A 17229-nucleotide genomic window follows, 5' to 3' on the forward strand; every position below is an offset into this window, starting at 1 on the left:
TTGTAAAGGTCTAGCAGGGTTATTAGACCTTTATCACGGACACGGACATGGAAATGTAAATGTAAACTTACTCTGTACAGCGATCAAATTTGAGGGGTTTTCTCAAACTCAAACATATTATTGGAATCATGGTAACTTATTGTACTTATTGTACTTAGTGTGTATCGAGAATATGTATAATTATAATTACAGCGCATTGTCTTTTAAAATGTGTAGAGGTAAAGTTGAATCCTGTAAATTTGCATGCTGTACATACTTACAAAAACAGTGATCTGTGACGTATTTGTAAGTGTTTGGGAAAGGATGGGGTGCTCTAAAACAACTAAAAGATACACAAGGAATTAAAAAAGAAAGGAATATGAATAAAAATTACAAAGATAACTGACGGTCGGTGTAGGAGTGTAACTGGATGGTTTAAGGATCTGGGTGTTTGGGACAATACTTAAAAATTAGAACAACATAAAACTTATTTGTTTGTTGTCTCATGTTTTGGTAGTCAGGGTGTAAGAATCAGAGGGATGGAGGAAAATAGATATTTAGAAACAATATCAGCTATAATACAGCCTGTAAACACTGGATCCTCATATTTTTGTTGGCTAGTAAAGTAAGTGGAGGAAAGGGCTAATGATACTTCCGAGGAGGCTCTAAGTAGCAAAACAAAAAGACTACTTTCTGTAACAATTTGGAACCTTATTTCAGTTAAACGCGCAATATAGTTCTAATCACAAACGACTGTAACTGACATTTATGAAGATCGATTATCAGAGATGACCTGTTTTACGTCAGCACTTTCGAGAGTCGTGATATAGAGCCTGTTCAAAACGAAACTTAAGTTTTGCAATATATTCCGCTCCGGTTGGTAAAACATTAGAATTTCACAGAAATAGTACCTATATATATTTATTTGAGAAGCTTACTTTATTACAAAATAAATAATGTGGTTTACTGTTTGTTCTTACTTGCCTATTTGCACTTTTGAGATACGAGATGAAGCTATTGCCAGTTGTACAGGCGTAAGGAGTTGGAGCATGTGAGAAATTTATCCTTTAATAAGATCAGTCCTTAAGAAATGTTGCTTTTTTATTATAGTGATTGTAGTAAGAAGGCACTGAGAAGGTTGACTTAAACATTGAACCAACACTATTACAAAATATGAGGTTTAATGATTATAGGGGCGGTTACTAGAAAAATTTAGAAGGTGGCCAATTTTGACCCGAGCGCAAAGAGCAAAACCGACACAGACGTCTGTGTGAGTACATATTATAGAAATCCTTATTCGCTTAAATTGATTGAGCTTAATTACAGTAAATGACGAGATGTTATGACAAAACTTTGTTTATAGGTAGCTCTCTAATATAGAAAGGCTTGGATATATATTTGGTAGCTGCTTATTTGTTACTGAAAATAGAAAAATCGTTTTCGGTCAAGAGTTTATCACCAAACATGAGAAATAACATAGTTAAAAAAACACCAGCTTGCAATTGCATTAGAGCTGTTTGGATCAAAGTCGCTGTATCTAAGTTAATAGATAATATTCTGCCATAAACTATACTTATTTGAGTGAAAAGACCTAGCAATGGTCTATTTGAGTTGAGGTCAGAATTGTTTTACCTAGACTGTCAAAATAATTCTCAAAAATTTCAAAAGTAAAAATTTATAGTATTTTATCAAATGACAATAAATAAAATTACAGGTATGTGACGTTTGATTAAACTGAACATGACATTTTTTCATCTGATGTATATGTAGATATAAAGTGTTCGTCTGTGTTCTCCTTGAGGACAAGATTTATTCGCAGCAGACGAGAGCACTGCCAAGAATTATAAAGATATATGTTGTGCCTTGATAATTATAATTACGCGAAAACCTTTATTGTATTAATATCTTAAAAAAACGAAATCCTGTGGTTACAATTTTTGTGTTTTGAGAAAATCCCCAGATATTGACCATAGTACATAGTACGATTACATTGTCCGTGTCCGTTATAAAGGTCTATTATAACAGTAGCTTGATCTGGGATGCAGTATTCGGCTCGAGCGGATTTTGCCAGATCGGATCTCACGAGGCGCTTTGCGCGCCGAGTGTGATCCGACCTTGCAAAATCCACGAGAGCCGAATACAAAGTCCCAGATCTAGCTACTGCTATAATGATCCTTTTATTATATACCTTTACCATTTTGATTCTTGTTTTGTTCTTGAACGAAATTTTCAATGTTTATCGATATTGAATGGAACTTAGTGAAGTTTTTATGTGCGCTATGTATAGAAATGAATCGAATCATGCATATTAATGAAAATAGTCCGGCAGCATACAATACGGAAGGTACAATACGGAATTTAAAAGGTACAATACGGAATTTATGTCTGTCTGTTCATATTTAATGGTGAAATACAAGCCGATTTTTTACAGAATTCATATAGGTATATAATAAAAAAGAACACATTTATTTTGTGGCGCGTCTTTAAGGTTTTTTGCAACATGAATAGAATTGGTTAGACAGAGCTTAATTATGCTCATAGGTATACTCCACAAAAAGATCGTCTGTTTGACTGATCAAAAACAGAATTAGTTTTAGAAAGGGTTGCACAGATGGCCATCGCACTCTTGGTCCAGTTTGCTCATTAAACGCCTTCTAGGGAATCGCCGGTAAAATGTTCTGTATAGTTAAATGAACAATGGCATGACTTAAATGCTTTTGCTCAAAATTTACTGTTAGAATGAGGTACCTTTACTAATATAAGTAAGTAAGTAAATATTTTATTATAGTGACATGTGTTACACAGTGTACATATAAAGCCAAATATTAGCTACATTATTCTAAGAACACCCGGCCCCATGGGCCTATAAGTCACCTTCAATCGGTATATACATATTTCAAAGACGTCAAATTTTAAAAGTGCACTATATACATTTTTTTCAAACGTTGATGACGGTCAATACCAAATATAATACAAAATATAATAAAGAACATCACGTATTACAGTAGCATTCAACAGTTCTATATGCGAGGTATACACATAAAATGCATATAATTTATAAGAATGGTAAAGGCTTACATAACAACTTATTGATACATGTATAATATGTAAGCGTATTTTAAAAACACTTATGAAAATAGAAATGCACCAATTATCAAATGATATCCTCCAATTAATGCCAGTTAATCAGTCTGCAGAATACAGACAGTTTCTACGCAATATGTAGGCTCTTACAATATATTTGGCCAGTTTTCGAACATGGTTTTGCATTAAATATGATAATTGTTGAGCAGGCGGTAATTGAACAAAATCATTATTGTTAAAAATATCGGCGAAAATACTAGATCTGACTGAACTGTATTTGTTGCAAGTAATGGCAAAATGAGTCTCATCTTCGACTTCTGAGTTCTCGCACAATTTGCATAGTCTCTCATTCAGTGGTTCTCCAATATATCTACCGGTTTCTACGCGCAAAGGTAATATCTCACACCTAAATTGCGCTAAAAGAGAACGTTCATATTTCTTTAGATTTAAACTGATATACTGTTCTTGCGTAAATTGACTTTTAAAAAGTTTGTACGTTCTTAGTTTTGGGGTATTCTGTACTTTGATGGTCCAAAGTCTTTCATAATATGTGTTAAGTCCGGTACACACAGTTTGCAGGTCAACATATGTTTTATTGTGGTAATGCTCCAAAATGTTGAGTTCTGACATAACATGTTTTATATCACTGCACCAGTTATTATTGTGTTCATTATAATCATAATTGAACATTTTCTTCGTTAGTCTATTTTCATCAAAACCAATCATTCTGTTCCAGTATCTTAACATGTTAAACCATCTGCGATACATGCTGGGTATCCATCCAGTATCACCAAATAATGCCATTGTTGGCGCAAATCTATGTACCCCTAGGTAATATCTAATTGCTCGATTTTGCACGTTGTCGATTTGTTGAAATTGTTTATAGCCCCAAAACGAAGAACAGTAATCAAGAATAGGTACCACACAATTATTAAATAGTTTTTGGTATGAATTGAATCCAAAGTCTTTAAACTTATGTATTTTAGATATTAAACTTCCTAACGCTCTTTCGGCGCCTTTGGCTATTGCGTCACAGTGGAATGAATAGTCTAACTTTTCATGAAATATTACACCAAGATATTTGTATTTATCCACTGTTTCTATTTCATTGTCACCTATAGTGAATAAAAAGTCTGATCTCTGAGCACGTCCTTTTCTAAAGTGCATACATTTTGATTTGTTGTGTTTATTAAAACCCGCCACTTCTTGCACCAATCATGTATTTTATTTAGCATAGTCTGAAGGTTAACTTGCGAATCAGAAATCAATGCTATATCATCTGCATATAACAGTAATGAAACTTGATTTTCACCAAATTTTATGCCTAGGTCAATGTCATTAATCTCACCAGCAAGGTCGTTTACGAACACGGAGAACAAAGTAGGTGAAAGGTTATCGCCCTGTTTTACACCGGAAGTGCAATTGAACCACTGTGTTAATTTATTATTTATCCGTACACATGAGATAGAGCTTGAATATATACTTTTTAGTGAATTGTACATTTTGCCATTAACGCCATTTGCTAGGAGCTTGTATAAGAGCATGTCCCTGTCTACAAAATCAAATGCCTTTCTTAAGTCAATAAATGCTGTAAATACTTCATTATTGTTTCTGACTATGCTATTCAATGTAAACACGTGGTCCTCACATGACCTATTTCGTCTAAATCCGTTTTGCTCGTCAGCCAAAATGTTGTTACTTTCCAAACAATTTGATAGTCTCTTGTTCAAAAAAGAGCTATAAATCTTACTAATACACGATAATAGGCTGATACCCCTATAATTTAACGGTATACGACGATCTGAATTTAAATCCTTTAATATTGGACATATAATAGATTTTCGCCAATCACTAGGGATCATACTACTGTCAAAAATTATCTGAAAAAGTTTTTGTAAAGCCGCAATGATAGCAGGGAACTTTAGCACATCATATGGAATTCTATCATATCCGCATGAAGAATTTGATTTTGCGTTCATAACAATCTGTGAAATTTCTTCCAGGGTGATATTTTTGTTAATTTGCTCATTAGATACATATAACAGATCTTCGATATTCATTTCTAATAGGTATTTATGTAATTTTGCTGTGTCGTTATTCGCTTCATCAAAGGCCGAAGTGTCACTAGCACTATACAAGTTAGCAAAGTCATTTTTCCACCTTTCAAACACAGCATTTTCGTCACAATTCAAGCTACCTGAATTATCAATGATTTCAACTGGGATTAATCTTTCTGTACGAGGACCTAAATTCTTAATTTTCCTCCAAAACTCATTCGGATTGTTTGTACACATAACCTCTATGTCGAGCGATATGGATTGTCTGTAAGCACGGTCTGATTACCTCAAAAATTTGTCAAAATTATTTCTTGCGGTTACATAATCCCTTTTTCTTGCCATACGAATATTTCTATTTGCGTGACATTTTAGAAAATCTCTTTCCTTCTGTCTCATAATGTTCCAGAGTTCATTCAGATCATCATTCCAGTAAGGTTTATGGGATTTAAAGCGTTTATTTGTACATTTGGTGGAGTTATATGTAGGGATTCTTTCCGACATTTCCTTAGTTATTAAGTTACATAACTTCAAATGAATATTATTCATTTCCTCTTGTCTCTCTCTGGACTGTTGAATTAAAGTAATAATTTCCCGAATAGCTAATTTTGACAAATCACTGTTCATAAAATCAGTGGGTATTTTGTTTAATTTATATCTAGGATGTGTATATTCAGTTCTATTATTACTTTCACGGCTACGTTCAGGTCTGAAATCACAGTTCACCGAAAACTGTGTCACTAGTACAGAGTGATCGGGCAGCTTTGATCTTTCTTATATGTAGGCTGTTTTACCTGAATAACTAGAGTAAGGAGTGGCCTATTGGAACTAAACTGATATCTAGTTTGAAAACATATGTGTTTTTGTAGGCGGAGAATGCTTTTTAGGGCGAAAGTTGTATACCGTTCTGCGACTGAATATTTTTTCGTAATTGGAAGACAAATCTTAACAAGTCACCCGAGTCTTTTCATCCTTATATGACGCATCTTCGACTCGTCTTGAAAAATTAGTTATTTAGCTGTTGCTTTAAAGGAATATACCTTACTAATGAAAATTTTCTGGCGTTTTGATTAGTATGATGAATCCGGTTTAACGCTAATTAAAGTAATGTTAAATCTCACACAAAAAACTTTATATGTCATACAAATAATAATAATAGGCATGATGAATATTTTGTATTATTCTCTATTGTTTCTATGCATGTCTGCAAACTTCTGCAGGATATCCCGGATGCTTCCCGAATTTTTTATTGATCCTGACTCCTACAACGAAACAGCAAAACAAACATTTAAGAATCTTACTATTTTATTTATTTTAATAGTCATCAAATCATTAACAGTACAATATTTTGAACTACTGATGACTTCACAGATTTTTAAATGGGTTGCAATATGTTAACACATATAATTGCAATAACAATATGATAGCCCTTAGTTAAATAAAAGGTTAATTTATCCAATCTCGCTCAAGTAGGTAACGGAGATAAAAGATTGCTTTACCTTTATTGTTGTCACTTTGTCACATGACGACGGTGGGGTAAATATAGAAATGTCTTTTATACCAGGTGTGAAGTCGAATATATCTGCTACTGTGATGTCAACATTTTTGTCACTGTCGAACACATATGCCTGAGACACTGACATTCTCAAAGGAATACATTCACCCTCTTTATCATCTGAAGAAAACACTTTGGCCTATATTTATACAGTAACAGTACACCTTGCAATACTACTTTATATCTGGTTGCATTAGTAAAGGTTCTGATTTTGATCCTGTTTTATCATATATCTACGGTCAGAATACAGGTACTTTTATATATTTATTTACAGCATATAGTTCCACAAACATACAAGATTATACTGTACAATCATATAACAATACATACATTCAAGAAGTAGTAAAGCTCATTAATATTCATGAAGACGGAGTCTACAGTACATTGACATATACCTGACATGATAACCGTTACTGTAACCTTATACGGATATAGATATATGCGATTTCATAAATAAAACGTTTTGTACCTGACAAAATAACAGTTACTGTAGCCTCATGCGGATTTAGATATATCTGATCTCATTAATAGTAAGTTTTATACCTGACATGATAACCGTTTCTGTAACCTCATACGGATCTAGATATATCTGAACTCATTAATAGTAAGTTTTATACCTGATAAGATAACCGTTACTGTAGCCTCATGCGAATCTATTTTTTTTCAAAAAAAGATATATGCGATGACATTAGTAGTAAGTTTTATACCTGACATGATAACCGTTACAGTGACCTCATACGGATCTAGATATATGCGATTGTGGAATATGAAGGTCTGCAAAACTTTTCCTGTTTTTCCCAGTAGACCTTTACTCATCAACGAAGCGTTAGCTAAAATGGAGTATACCTTCTTTAGGACTTATGTTACACACAAAAAACTAACGTTTTGTTTTAATATGCTGTATTAAGTGAAAATTGCAAAACTACAAACACAAGTGTCTCATGTAATAAAAACATGGTAGAAATATAGCTCTTGATAAAATATGTTTACTTGTGTCATATACTACGTCACGTAGCTATCCGAGTGTACGGACAGGAGTCAGTTTTGACGTTATTGACCAATGTCAGTCAGGTACCTCCAGTTTATATTGCAAAGTTGCCACTTACTTTTCAAAAATAACTTAACACTAATAAAGCATTTATTCGAAACTTAGTTGGTTAACAAAACTGAAACACTGAAAAAGAAAAGCTGGCGAGTAATAAAATATATGTTAAAAATTGGATATGGAACAAAAGAGATATACCAGGTATGCATTCTGGATACAGTGGAAGTCCGACGTCCAACTTGTCACATGAACCATCTCCATACACACGCCATTGCACATTCTAAAATTTAACCCTTCTTGGTAACCCTTTGTTGCATATTGACATGCATCTGGTGCAAATACATAATAATGACAGGAAAACACGTGTATTTTAGACCGATAATTTTCTATGCTTATAATTATTATGAAGAATAAATTCTATACAAAAGTACATCAACGTTAAGTCTTCATTAGGTAAGCATGAAAATTAATTTTGGCCAACATATATGACATTAATATTGGTTTGTTTAAGGTAGCGGACACGAAAATAGTTCAAATAAACCTTACTGACATAAAACAAATTAGTATAAACGAAACTAATAAATTTACCTTAATTTAGTTAGAATCACTGTTATTTTCCAACGGAATCATACGTACATTTTTGTAGTCCAAAATATTTGCAGAATCCAGTACAATAGGAACCGGATAAATCGACATAAAACTCATTGAATGTTCATGTGCGTACGTCAACTGGTTAATTCCGTCGAATGCCGTTCTAACTGTTGCGTTAGCATAACCGTATCCGTACCCGAGTTTTCCAGATGGGACATCAACAACACCCTGAGAAATAAACATAAACGTCTCGAACTGATCCGGAAAGCAGCATATTGGTGCTGGCTTTACACTGAAACATGAAGCAACGGTAAGACAAATAAAAAGAATGTATAATTTCATTTTTCTTTTAAAATCTTATGTGTTATGATCATGCTAATTTAATAGACTTTCGTATTATACTAAGTTAACATATCAAAAGATGAGTGTTGCCAATAAAACATGACATACTTGATACACAGGGGTCACTGATATAACGGTTACAATCTCGATACTTGAAAGTTGACTTCATTATATGCTATCTTTCAAACCTTCGAAAGGAAGAGATTTGAATCTACCTCTGATATTATTTATGTTTTATTTCTTTAATTAAGAAAATCAAATGTGTGTACTTCAATTATGTTGCTAGAGAGACACGTACTTTAAGTATATTTCTCCACGTCCTGGTAATTCTGACAGAAAAGATATCAGAGTTTATCAAACTCGTGATTCATTGTTGTTATTAATACAAAAAGAATGACACTTGTAGCAATGCTTTTTGTCGCCAAACGTGTATTAGCTATAAAATTATGAATTTAACACGTGTAACGAAATACGATTGATTATATATATCCAAATTCTGAAAATTAGATGATGTTTAACGGCAACTTCCTTTAGATTTTAATACAACTAAATATTGCAGATTTATCTAAGATAACATTAATTTAACGAAATATAAGTATCATTTCTTTATTCACATACATGCACTACATTTTAAACAAGTTCAACAAGCATTTAATAAAGAATTACCGTAACTGTCAAATATTAAATTTTCTAATACCCGACTCATCTGCAATAATATTGTAAATGCAATTGTTTCTTTCGGACCCCCTGTTAATGTTTTGTTTTATTTTTAACTTTGAGATACACATGTTTGGTGTTCAACACCTTTTCACTTGGACGAAAGGCTTGCTTTTTTGATTGGATTGAATGGGACAGGCGGCGGACTCCCTGATATGCAGATCATAAAAATGACCTGAACTGCTTTGGTGTTTGCCATATCCCTGTTTTCTGGAACCCTTATTGGCGTGTCTCTTTCTGCTCTGCTTTCAGCAACGGCCTTGTGAACAAATGTATATCCTTCTTTAGTTTTGATTTATATATCTTTATACACGCGTATGTCTGGTGGTTTACACGTCATGCCTTTTGTTACTATTTGTCTCGCCGTATACAGCTCTCTTCGAAAAATATAACTACATGTGATATAACACATCGAGGATCCTTATTGTATGTTTACAGATTCTTTCGGAGCTCTATACAATTTCAGAGCAGTTGTCTGAATACGGATTTAAATGCTGCAGTACTAGATTTATTCAAAATACGAGCCGTTGTGGTAAGGTGTCATTTTTCATATTATTTGTATATATACGGACTACCCTATGGAAGCAGTATGGCTCTATGTTTGCACATCAATCAAATCCTCGCCATGCTGGAGGCCGCTATGTCTAGTAACATGATTCTGAATGGAGTTATCATGGTATGACATACCTTACTGTTATAGCCCTAACAGTTTTAGGCGCTGGTAGTAAGATATGATATGTTTTAAATCGGACGATTTTCTGCCATTAGATATCTACTGAACATGGTTTGGATCATATCCATATCTAGTCGACATGTATCTAATGGTCTGTGCTACACCAAGTCTGTGCTCTGAATACTGCTTCTGAGGAGCTCTATTCAAAGGGTGCCATCACATACGATGAGATAACCATAAGGTGCAGTAGCAGTGGGGGGGGGGGGGGGGGGGGGGGGGGGTACTTTTATTGACTCTGTCACGTGACGTTAGAATATCACGTTTAAGAAATGTTTAGCAAACCAAACGTAGCCGTAGTATCACAGAACAACCCTGAACACGTGCATTACTTAGAATGGTAGACTTTATATCTATTATCAAATTATGGTTTCTTACATTCTTGTTTCATTTACACAATTTATAAACTTGATAGTCGCTTACAGTTACAATATACAAGCACTTCAGAACAAAATGGGTAATATTGTTTAAAAATATATATAGAAAAACGCGGATCAATTCAGCCAGTCTCATTAACTTGAATAATTCTAAATTATCGTAACCTAATAAGGAACGGTGCAAAGTATACTAATACAGCATTTTGTCCAAAATAACAGCCATATAATGTATTAGACGTCGCTTCAGAATTACATTTGCAATATCTGAAAATTTGCCGCTGTATTTTTGGGGACTATTTGTCTCTACACATCAACATGAACATCAAAAAAATTTATGTCGATATATTTTAACCCCGAAGATTAAAATAAAAATGCCAGTCTAACAAGCGGTCAAGTCAACAATGTGGAAATGGAAGAAAAATCATAACTCTATCTTGAATGTTTATAAAAAATAATCCATTTTTTACTACATGTTTTCGCTTTTTACATTTTTGAACATTTAATACAATAATATTGACTCCAATTAGGGGAATTTGATCTAACCCCATACAAAGATAGTTGGTACTGTAAGAAGAGAAAATCACAGGAAAAGTACCGCGCTGTCTTGAGCTTATAGTATTATCTCATTTTTGTTCTTGATGACTTTGACTTCTATTAAAGACGTTAATCAAAGCAGAGAGCACAAGACGCAAGAATCACAGAGTACCATGAGCAGACATAGTATCACCATCATCATATTGTGTGTTCATAATATTTCCCTTTTTGTCCGTAGAATGCCTTTCAGTTATTGAAAGGAGACTCACGACACTTGTTTTGGCTGAATAACTGGACAAAACAGAAGGATTCAAAGTCCATATTATCGCCGTTAAAATCTGATAAAAACTGAGCTCAGTTAATCCGTACAGCCTTTTTCCAACTTTTCCTTTATAGATTATTTTTATAACATTATAACCCAAAACACAAAATCAGTGCTCTAAATCATAATAAATGTACATTTAATAAGTTTAACTTGGCACCTATAAGGGATCAAAGAAAGATAAAAAAAAAACATGCAAAGAGGTTATTGTTCATGATCAAAACGTCTGAGCTTGATAAGCTGAAACAAGTAGGTTAGAGTAATCGGTGCAAATGTAAGATAAATTAAACTTTAAATGGTTCAAACGTGGGCATATGTATCACTTTATTTCATATACAACCGAACCAAAGCCGAAACCTGACCGAAAAAAACAGAATGCATTATGATAAATTGGTCATTTCAAATATACCCCGAAAAAAACCCAGAAAAATATACCAAATCCTATTTGAAAACGAAAACATGTTTGTAGGGGTACCGCTGGTCGATTTACATATTTTTACCCAAATATTCGGATCAAAATTCGGCAGAATATGCAGAAATTTCTGTTTTAATGATATCCTTTAGTAATGAAAGTCAGTTTGAGTTAAATAATAATTTATTGCAACCGTTATACACAATTATATGAAAAGTAACAATGGATATGTGCTTATATATAATGCAAATGGACTGAGTAAAAAAAGATGCAACAGTGGCAGCAGCCCTTCCTAAAACGAAGTAAACCCAAAACTAAAGCCAGAGAGTTGAAACTGAGGTCAGTTGTGCTAGCTCAAAACGAGCATTCAATATTAAATAGATGTTCATTAAATAACTACACGATGGCTATTAGGAAATAATTAAATGTCTAAGATATCTGATGATTTTACAACCCGACCCAAAAAGAAGTCTGTATTTTCTGGTACTTCTGATCTTAAAGCAATATATAATACTACTGAGTACTGAGACTGAGTACGCACTTGACTTGCAAGTTGCTTGGTTGTGAGCATCTTCTCAGTCAATGTTTCTCCTATAAAACTATACTTCACTACGTTTCATAATTCTACAGTTTAGCTCTTCGCACCGCTTCGTCAGCCATTCTCTTTGCTTTTTGATTGCCGTTCCTTCCATATTACAATCAGACCATATTTATCTTATGGTTTGCGACAGTGTGAAAGATAGTTTTCTTCAGTATTGGTAAGAAAAATTGTCCGTGTAGTAGTGTAAGGTTTTCACAGGCGGTATCAGTTTCTTGGCTTGTAAGAAAACTAAAAATGTACTGACCGCTGCAAAATGTATACAACCCTCCCGCTTAGCTCAGTAGGTAGAGCGTCGGTCTACGGATCGCGAGGTCGTGAGTTCGATCCTCGGACGGGGCGTATGTTCTCCGTGACGATTTGATAAACGACATTGTGTCTGAAATCATTCGTCCTCCACCTATGTTGGGGAAGTTGGCAGTTACTTGCAGAGAACAGGTTTGTACTGGTACAGAATCCAGGAACACTGGTTAGGTTAACTGCCCGCCGTTACATGACTGAAATTCTGTTGAAAAACGGCGTTAAACTCAAAACAAACAAACAAGCAAAATGTATACAAAATCAACATGTGTTCTGCAGCTGGTATTGTTTTATGCAATGTCGCCACACTTAGGTTTGCTGACTGAACCGTTCCTGCTATAATTTTCTGCAAAGTCTATATGAAATATAATAGGGTATTACAATAGTAGCTCGATCTGGGATTCAGCTCTTGTGGATTTTGCCAGATCGGATCTTATGAGGCCCACAAACAAAAATCCACGAGAGCCGAATACAAAATCCCAGATCTAGCTACTTTTTAGATACTCCATCTTTTTTGTTGTTGTATCGACAAATTTAACGTTGACTGTTGAAATAAATGAATGAAGTTGTTTGTGTGCTGTCAGTATCCTAGCAATGAAGTTTCTAGCAAACATACAAAGGTACTACAATACGATTTTTTTCTGCCTGTTCATACTTTCTTGTGAAATATAAGCAGTATTTTTGACAGAATTTATATCGGTATATAATAAAACATGATATTAAAGTAGTATCTTGTTAAGACCTGTATCTGTATGTAATGTATTGCCTAATGACTCTATGAACATATGATCAAAGAATTCAGTAATGATATTTAATATTTTGTATCAGATATCTTATTTTCATTGTACTGTTTGAATTGCTAGGGAAACCTTTCCAGTGCCATACATTATATCAACAGATACTGTGCCTTCATTTAATCATCAACCAATTTCTTTAGATCACTAGGCATTGCAATATTTAATTCTGGTTTTTGTACAACTTACAAACTGTGACATATTTTGATACTTTGTGCATAACAACAGGATATATACAATGAATTGCGCAGTCTTGATACAGCTATTAAAGCGGAAAAAATTTGCAAAGTAGTTATGTTTAGTATAAATGTATGTTGTTCATTAATAGTTTAGAAATGGGCAATGTCTTCTTTTTAAATACGATGAACTATTTCAGATTAGTTATAGAGCAATATGTCCCAGATACAAGAAAGACAATTTTAGACGAACACTATTAATATGTATATTTTATTATAGCATTAGAGACAATCATAGAACATAATCTCTACTGTTTTAAATCAACTGTTTATGAAAGACTTTAAACATAGCAACTCAATTCACATTTGCCTGTCTAGATCGTATTCTAATGAGTTGTGCTGTGGTTACAATTGCACTAATTAAAGAAAACGTTTATCTCGTGCGTATTACAAGAGGTATGAACGATCTTTTTGTATCATCCTCTGCTGTTTCTATGCTTGTCTGCAAAATCGTAAAGAATATCCCGGATTCTTCCTGATCTTTTAATTGATCCTGCGTCCTGCAACGAATGTTTAAAATAAATATTAGTGATGAAAAATATAAGTACACTAACTGTACAAGCCTGCCCGCTTAGCTCAATAGGGAGAGCGCTGATCTACGGATCTGGGGTTGTGAGTTCGATCCCCGGGCGGGGCGTATGTTCTCCGTGACAATTTGATAAAAGACATTGTGTCTAACGTCATTCATCCCCCACCTCTGATTCATGTGAGGAAGCTGGCTGTTACTTGCGGAGAACAGGTTTGTACTGGTACAGAATCCAGGAAATACTCTCGTTATACGAGTTGCCAACCAAACTAAACTAATCTTTATATATTTTGTACAAACGACTTACATCAAAAATTGTAGTATATATGAGTGTAACTCTACTACATAAAGTAGTGCTAGGAAACTGTATTTACTAAATAGCAGAAGTTTTGTACAAAGTGCAGGTAACGCAAACAGTTAGGCAAAGAGACAAGAAGGAAAAATATAAAGAACTTGGTGAATCGGATCATTTACCTTTATTGTTGTCACATTCATGCATGATGGTGGCGGTGTAAATATGGATTTATCTTTTATACCAGGGGTGAAATCCAGTATATCTGCTACTGTGATGTCAACATTTTTGTCACTATCGAAAACATACGAATCGGACACTGACATTCTCACGGGATAACATTCTCCCTCTTTATCATCTGCAAAAAGACACTTTGATCTTAAATTGTGAAGTGCAAGTATATGTATTTCGATAGTACATTACCATCGGCTTGTGGCATTTTTTCCTACCCTTGCCACTTTATATCTATTTAACGGAAATGTTATAGTTAAATGCTTCTGCCCAAACAGGTAATCTCCGTACCTACAAATGGCAAGACAAGAGCACATTAAATGGGTCATGGCCATATACCCAAGTACTTTTGAAAAATTAAAATTACATTTTATTCCTGATGTATTGACAGTAACTGTAACGTTATACAAGTTTAGATAATGTGATATCTAATCAAAATGTGTACATGTTATGACAGCAGTTACTTTAACCTCATAGGTATCTTGATAACATGCAGTCTAAATAGCATTTTGTACCTGATACAATAACAGCTGATGAATTTCAAATTACAGTTACTGTACAGATAGTACCTTAAATTTTTAATAATAGAAAAACAAAACAAAACGCTCAGACCTTGATATCCTAGTCCTACAAATTGTCAAAAGCAAGCTGTTCACGGTGCCAACTGCCTGGCCGTCATTTTCCGTCACAAGGGTTTTCCTTACTTTCTATTCAAATACCATGCTATTTGAAATGACTCCGAGAATGGTAATATGTTTTTTCAAAGTTTCGAAATATCTTGGTTAGTTTTTGCTTTAACTGTCATGTTAAATTCTGACAGGATAATTAACATTTTAACTATAGTTAAAGACTCGCCTTTTATCATTCTGTTAACTCGTTTAATAAATTTAGTATAAAAAGACACTTACATAATATCCTCTATATATAAGATCTCATATATACAACTCTATACCTGACATAATAACCGTTATTGTGACCTCGGATGGATCTAGATATATGCGATCGTGGAATATAAAGGTCTTCATAACTTTTCCTGTTTGTCCCAGCAAACCTTCACTCATCAATGAAGCATTAGCTGAAAAGAAGTATATCGTCTTTATGGTATATAGAAAGTAGAATAATAATGTTGATTCAATAAGCCGAATTATGTGTAAGATACCAAATCATAGACAAATGACAGAAATATAGCTCTTGCTAAGAATGATGTATGTTATGCACTCCATCCTGTAGCCATCCAGACTGGCTTAGTAGTAAGAGACACGAAAGATCAAATCAAGAGATCCTGAGTTTGATCCGCGGAAGCGGAGCGGAGAAAGGTTTTAGTCACAATTAAACAGGAGAAAGTTCTGAAATTTTGGCCCTCTTCAGTAAGCTCAACCTACTTTATGCGGCAAGGTTGTAAACAACAGAGTGCTGATATGGTACTAAGTGGGTAAACAAAACTGAAATAATGAGTATAAACTGCACTTAATACGTAACTAGAGATATGAAATGTAATAAGCATTTTTTTTGTGTAAAAAGTTATATTCTTAGATAAAGAACAGAATCTGGCTTAATATGGAAACATTAGATTATACCAGGTATGCATTCTGGATACAGCGGCAAGCCTACATCCATTTTATCACACGTACCATCTCCATACGCACGCCATTGCACATTCTAAAAGTTGAACCCTCAATTATATCAGCATGCAACTGGTATTATATGTGTCATTCTGACAAGATATAATTTCCGCATCATGTGTGCTAAAACTTGAGCCGGACAGCTCAATAATTGTTGTTATTATGACTTAGTCAATTGTTGGATTTGCTTTTTATACTTATTTCTTATTTGGCTGAAAGACAATATTGATTTACACACTATGATAACATTTATACAACACGCACAGTAAAACATGAAAATCAACGTTGGTACACATTCAAAACTTTGATATAGTTTATTAAGGGTATTTATAATTACAGTTGGTCCAATGATATCGTATTCACATTCTTGTAGTCCAAAATGTCTACAGTGTCTAGTACGATTGGAACTGGCCAGATCGACATAAAATTCATAGAATGTTCATGTGAGTACGTCAACTGGTTAATTCCGTCGAATGCCGTTTTAATTGTTCCATTAAAATATCCATATCCGTACCCGAGTTTTCCAGATGGGACATCAACCACACCCTGAGAAATAAATATAAACGTCTCGAACTGATCCGGAAAGCAGCATATTGGTGTCTGCTTTACACTGAAGCACGAAGCAACCGTAAGACAAATCAGAAATGTGTAGAATTTCATTCTTCGTTTAAAAACAATTACGTCTCTGTAAATGCTTTATGATCACGCTTGTACAATCTAACCGCTTGTGATAATACGTTAGTTAATATATCAAAAATAAAACATGACATACTTGATAAAAAGGGTAACTGATATAAAGGTTCTATATTGAGTATTAAAGACCCACCACGACCTAGTGACCTACTTTTCTCCCGCATGAACTTCGTGCAAATGATTCTGATAATACTG

General features: G+C 34.0%; 2 protein-coding genes across 2 annotated transcripts; both read right to left on the reverse strand.

Moving 5' to 3' along the window:
- Positions 1-6187: 6187 nt before the first annotated feature.
- LOC123562819 (mammalian ependymin-related protein 1-like) lies at positions 6188-8743 on the reverse strand. The gene is made up of 5 exons (XM_045355420.2): positions 8354-8743; positions 7916-7997; positions 7380-7502; positions 6617-6792; positions 6188-6379 (listed from the first exon to the last, which is right to left on the reverse strand). The coding sequence occupies exons 1-5, from the start codon at positions 8648-8650 to the stop codon at positions 6296-6298; spliced, it is 762 nt and encodes a 253-aa protein (XP_045211355.2). The 5' UTR covers positions 8651-8743; the 3' UTR covers positions 6188-6295.
- Positions 8744-13477: 4734 nt separating this feature from the next.
- On the reverse strand, positions 13478-17079 carry LOC123562820 (uncharacterized). Its single transcript, XM_045355421.2, has 5 exons — positions 16705-17079; positions 16297-16378; positions 15672-15794; positions 14671-14846; positions 13478-14170 (listed from the first exon to the last, which is right to left on the reverse strand). The coding sequence occupies exons 1-5, from the start codon at positions 16999-17001 to the stop codon at positions 14087-14089; spliced, it is 762 nt and encodes a 253-aa protein (XP_045211356.2). The 5' UTR covers positions 17002-17079; the 3' UTR covers positions 13478-14086.
- Positions 17080-17229: the final 150 nt, after the last annotated feature.

Source organism: Mercenaria mercenaria, chromosome 2 (genome assembly GCF_021730395.1).
Source record: "Mercenaria mercenaria strain notata chromosome 2, MADL_Memer_1, whole genome shotgun sequence".
Lineage (NCBI taxonomy): Eukaryota > Metazoa > Mollusca > Bivalvia > Venerida > Veneridae > Mercenaria > Mercenaria mercenaria.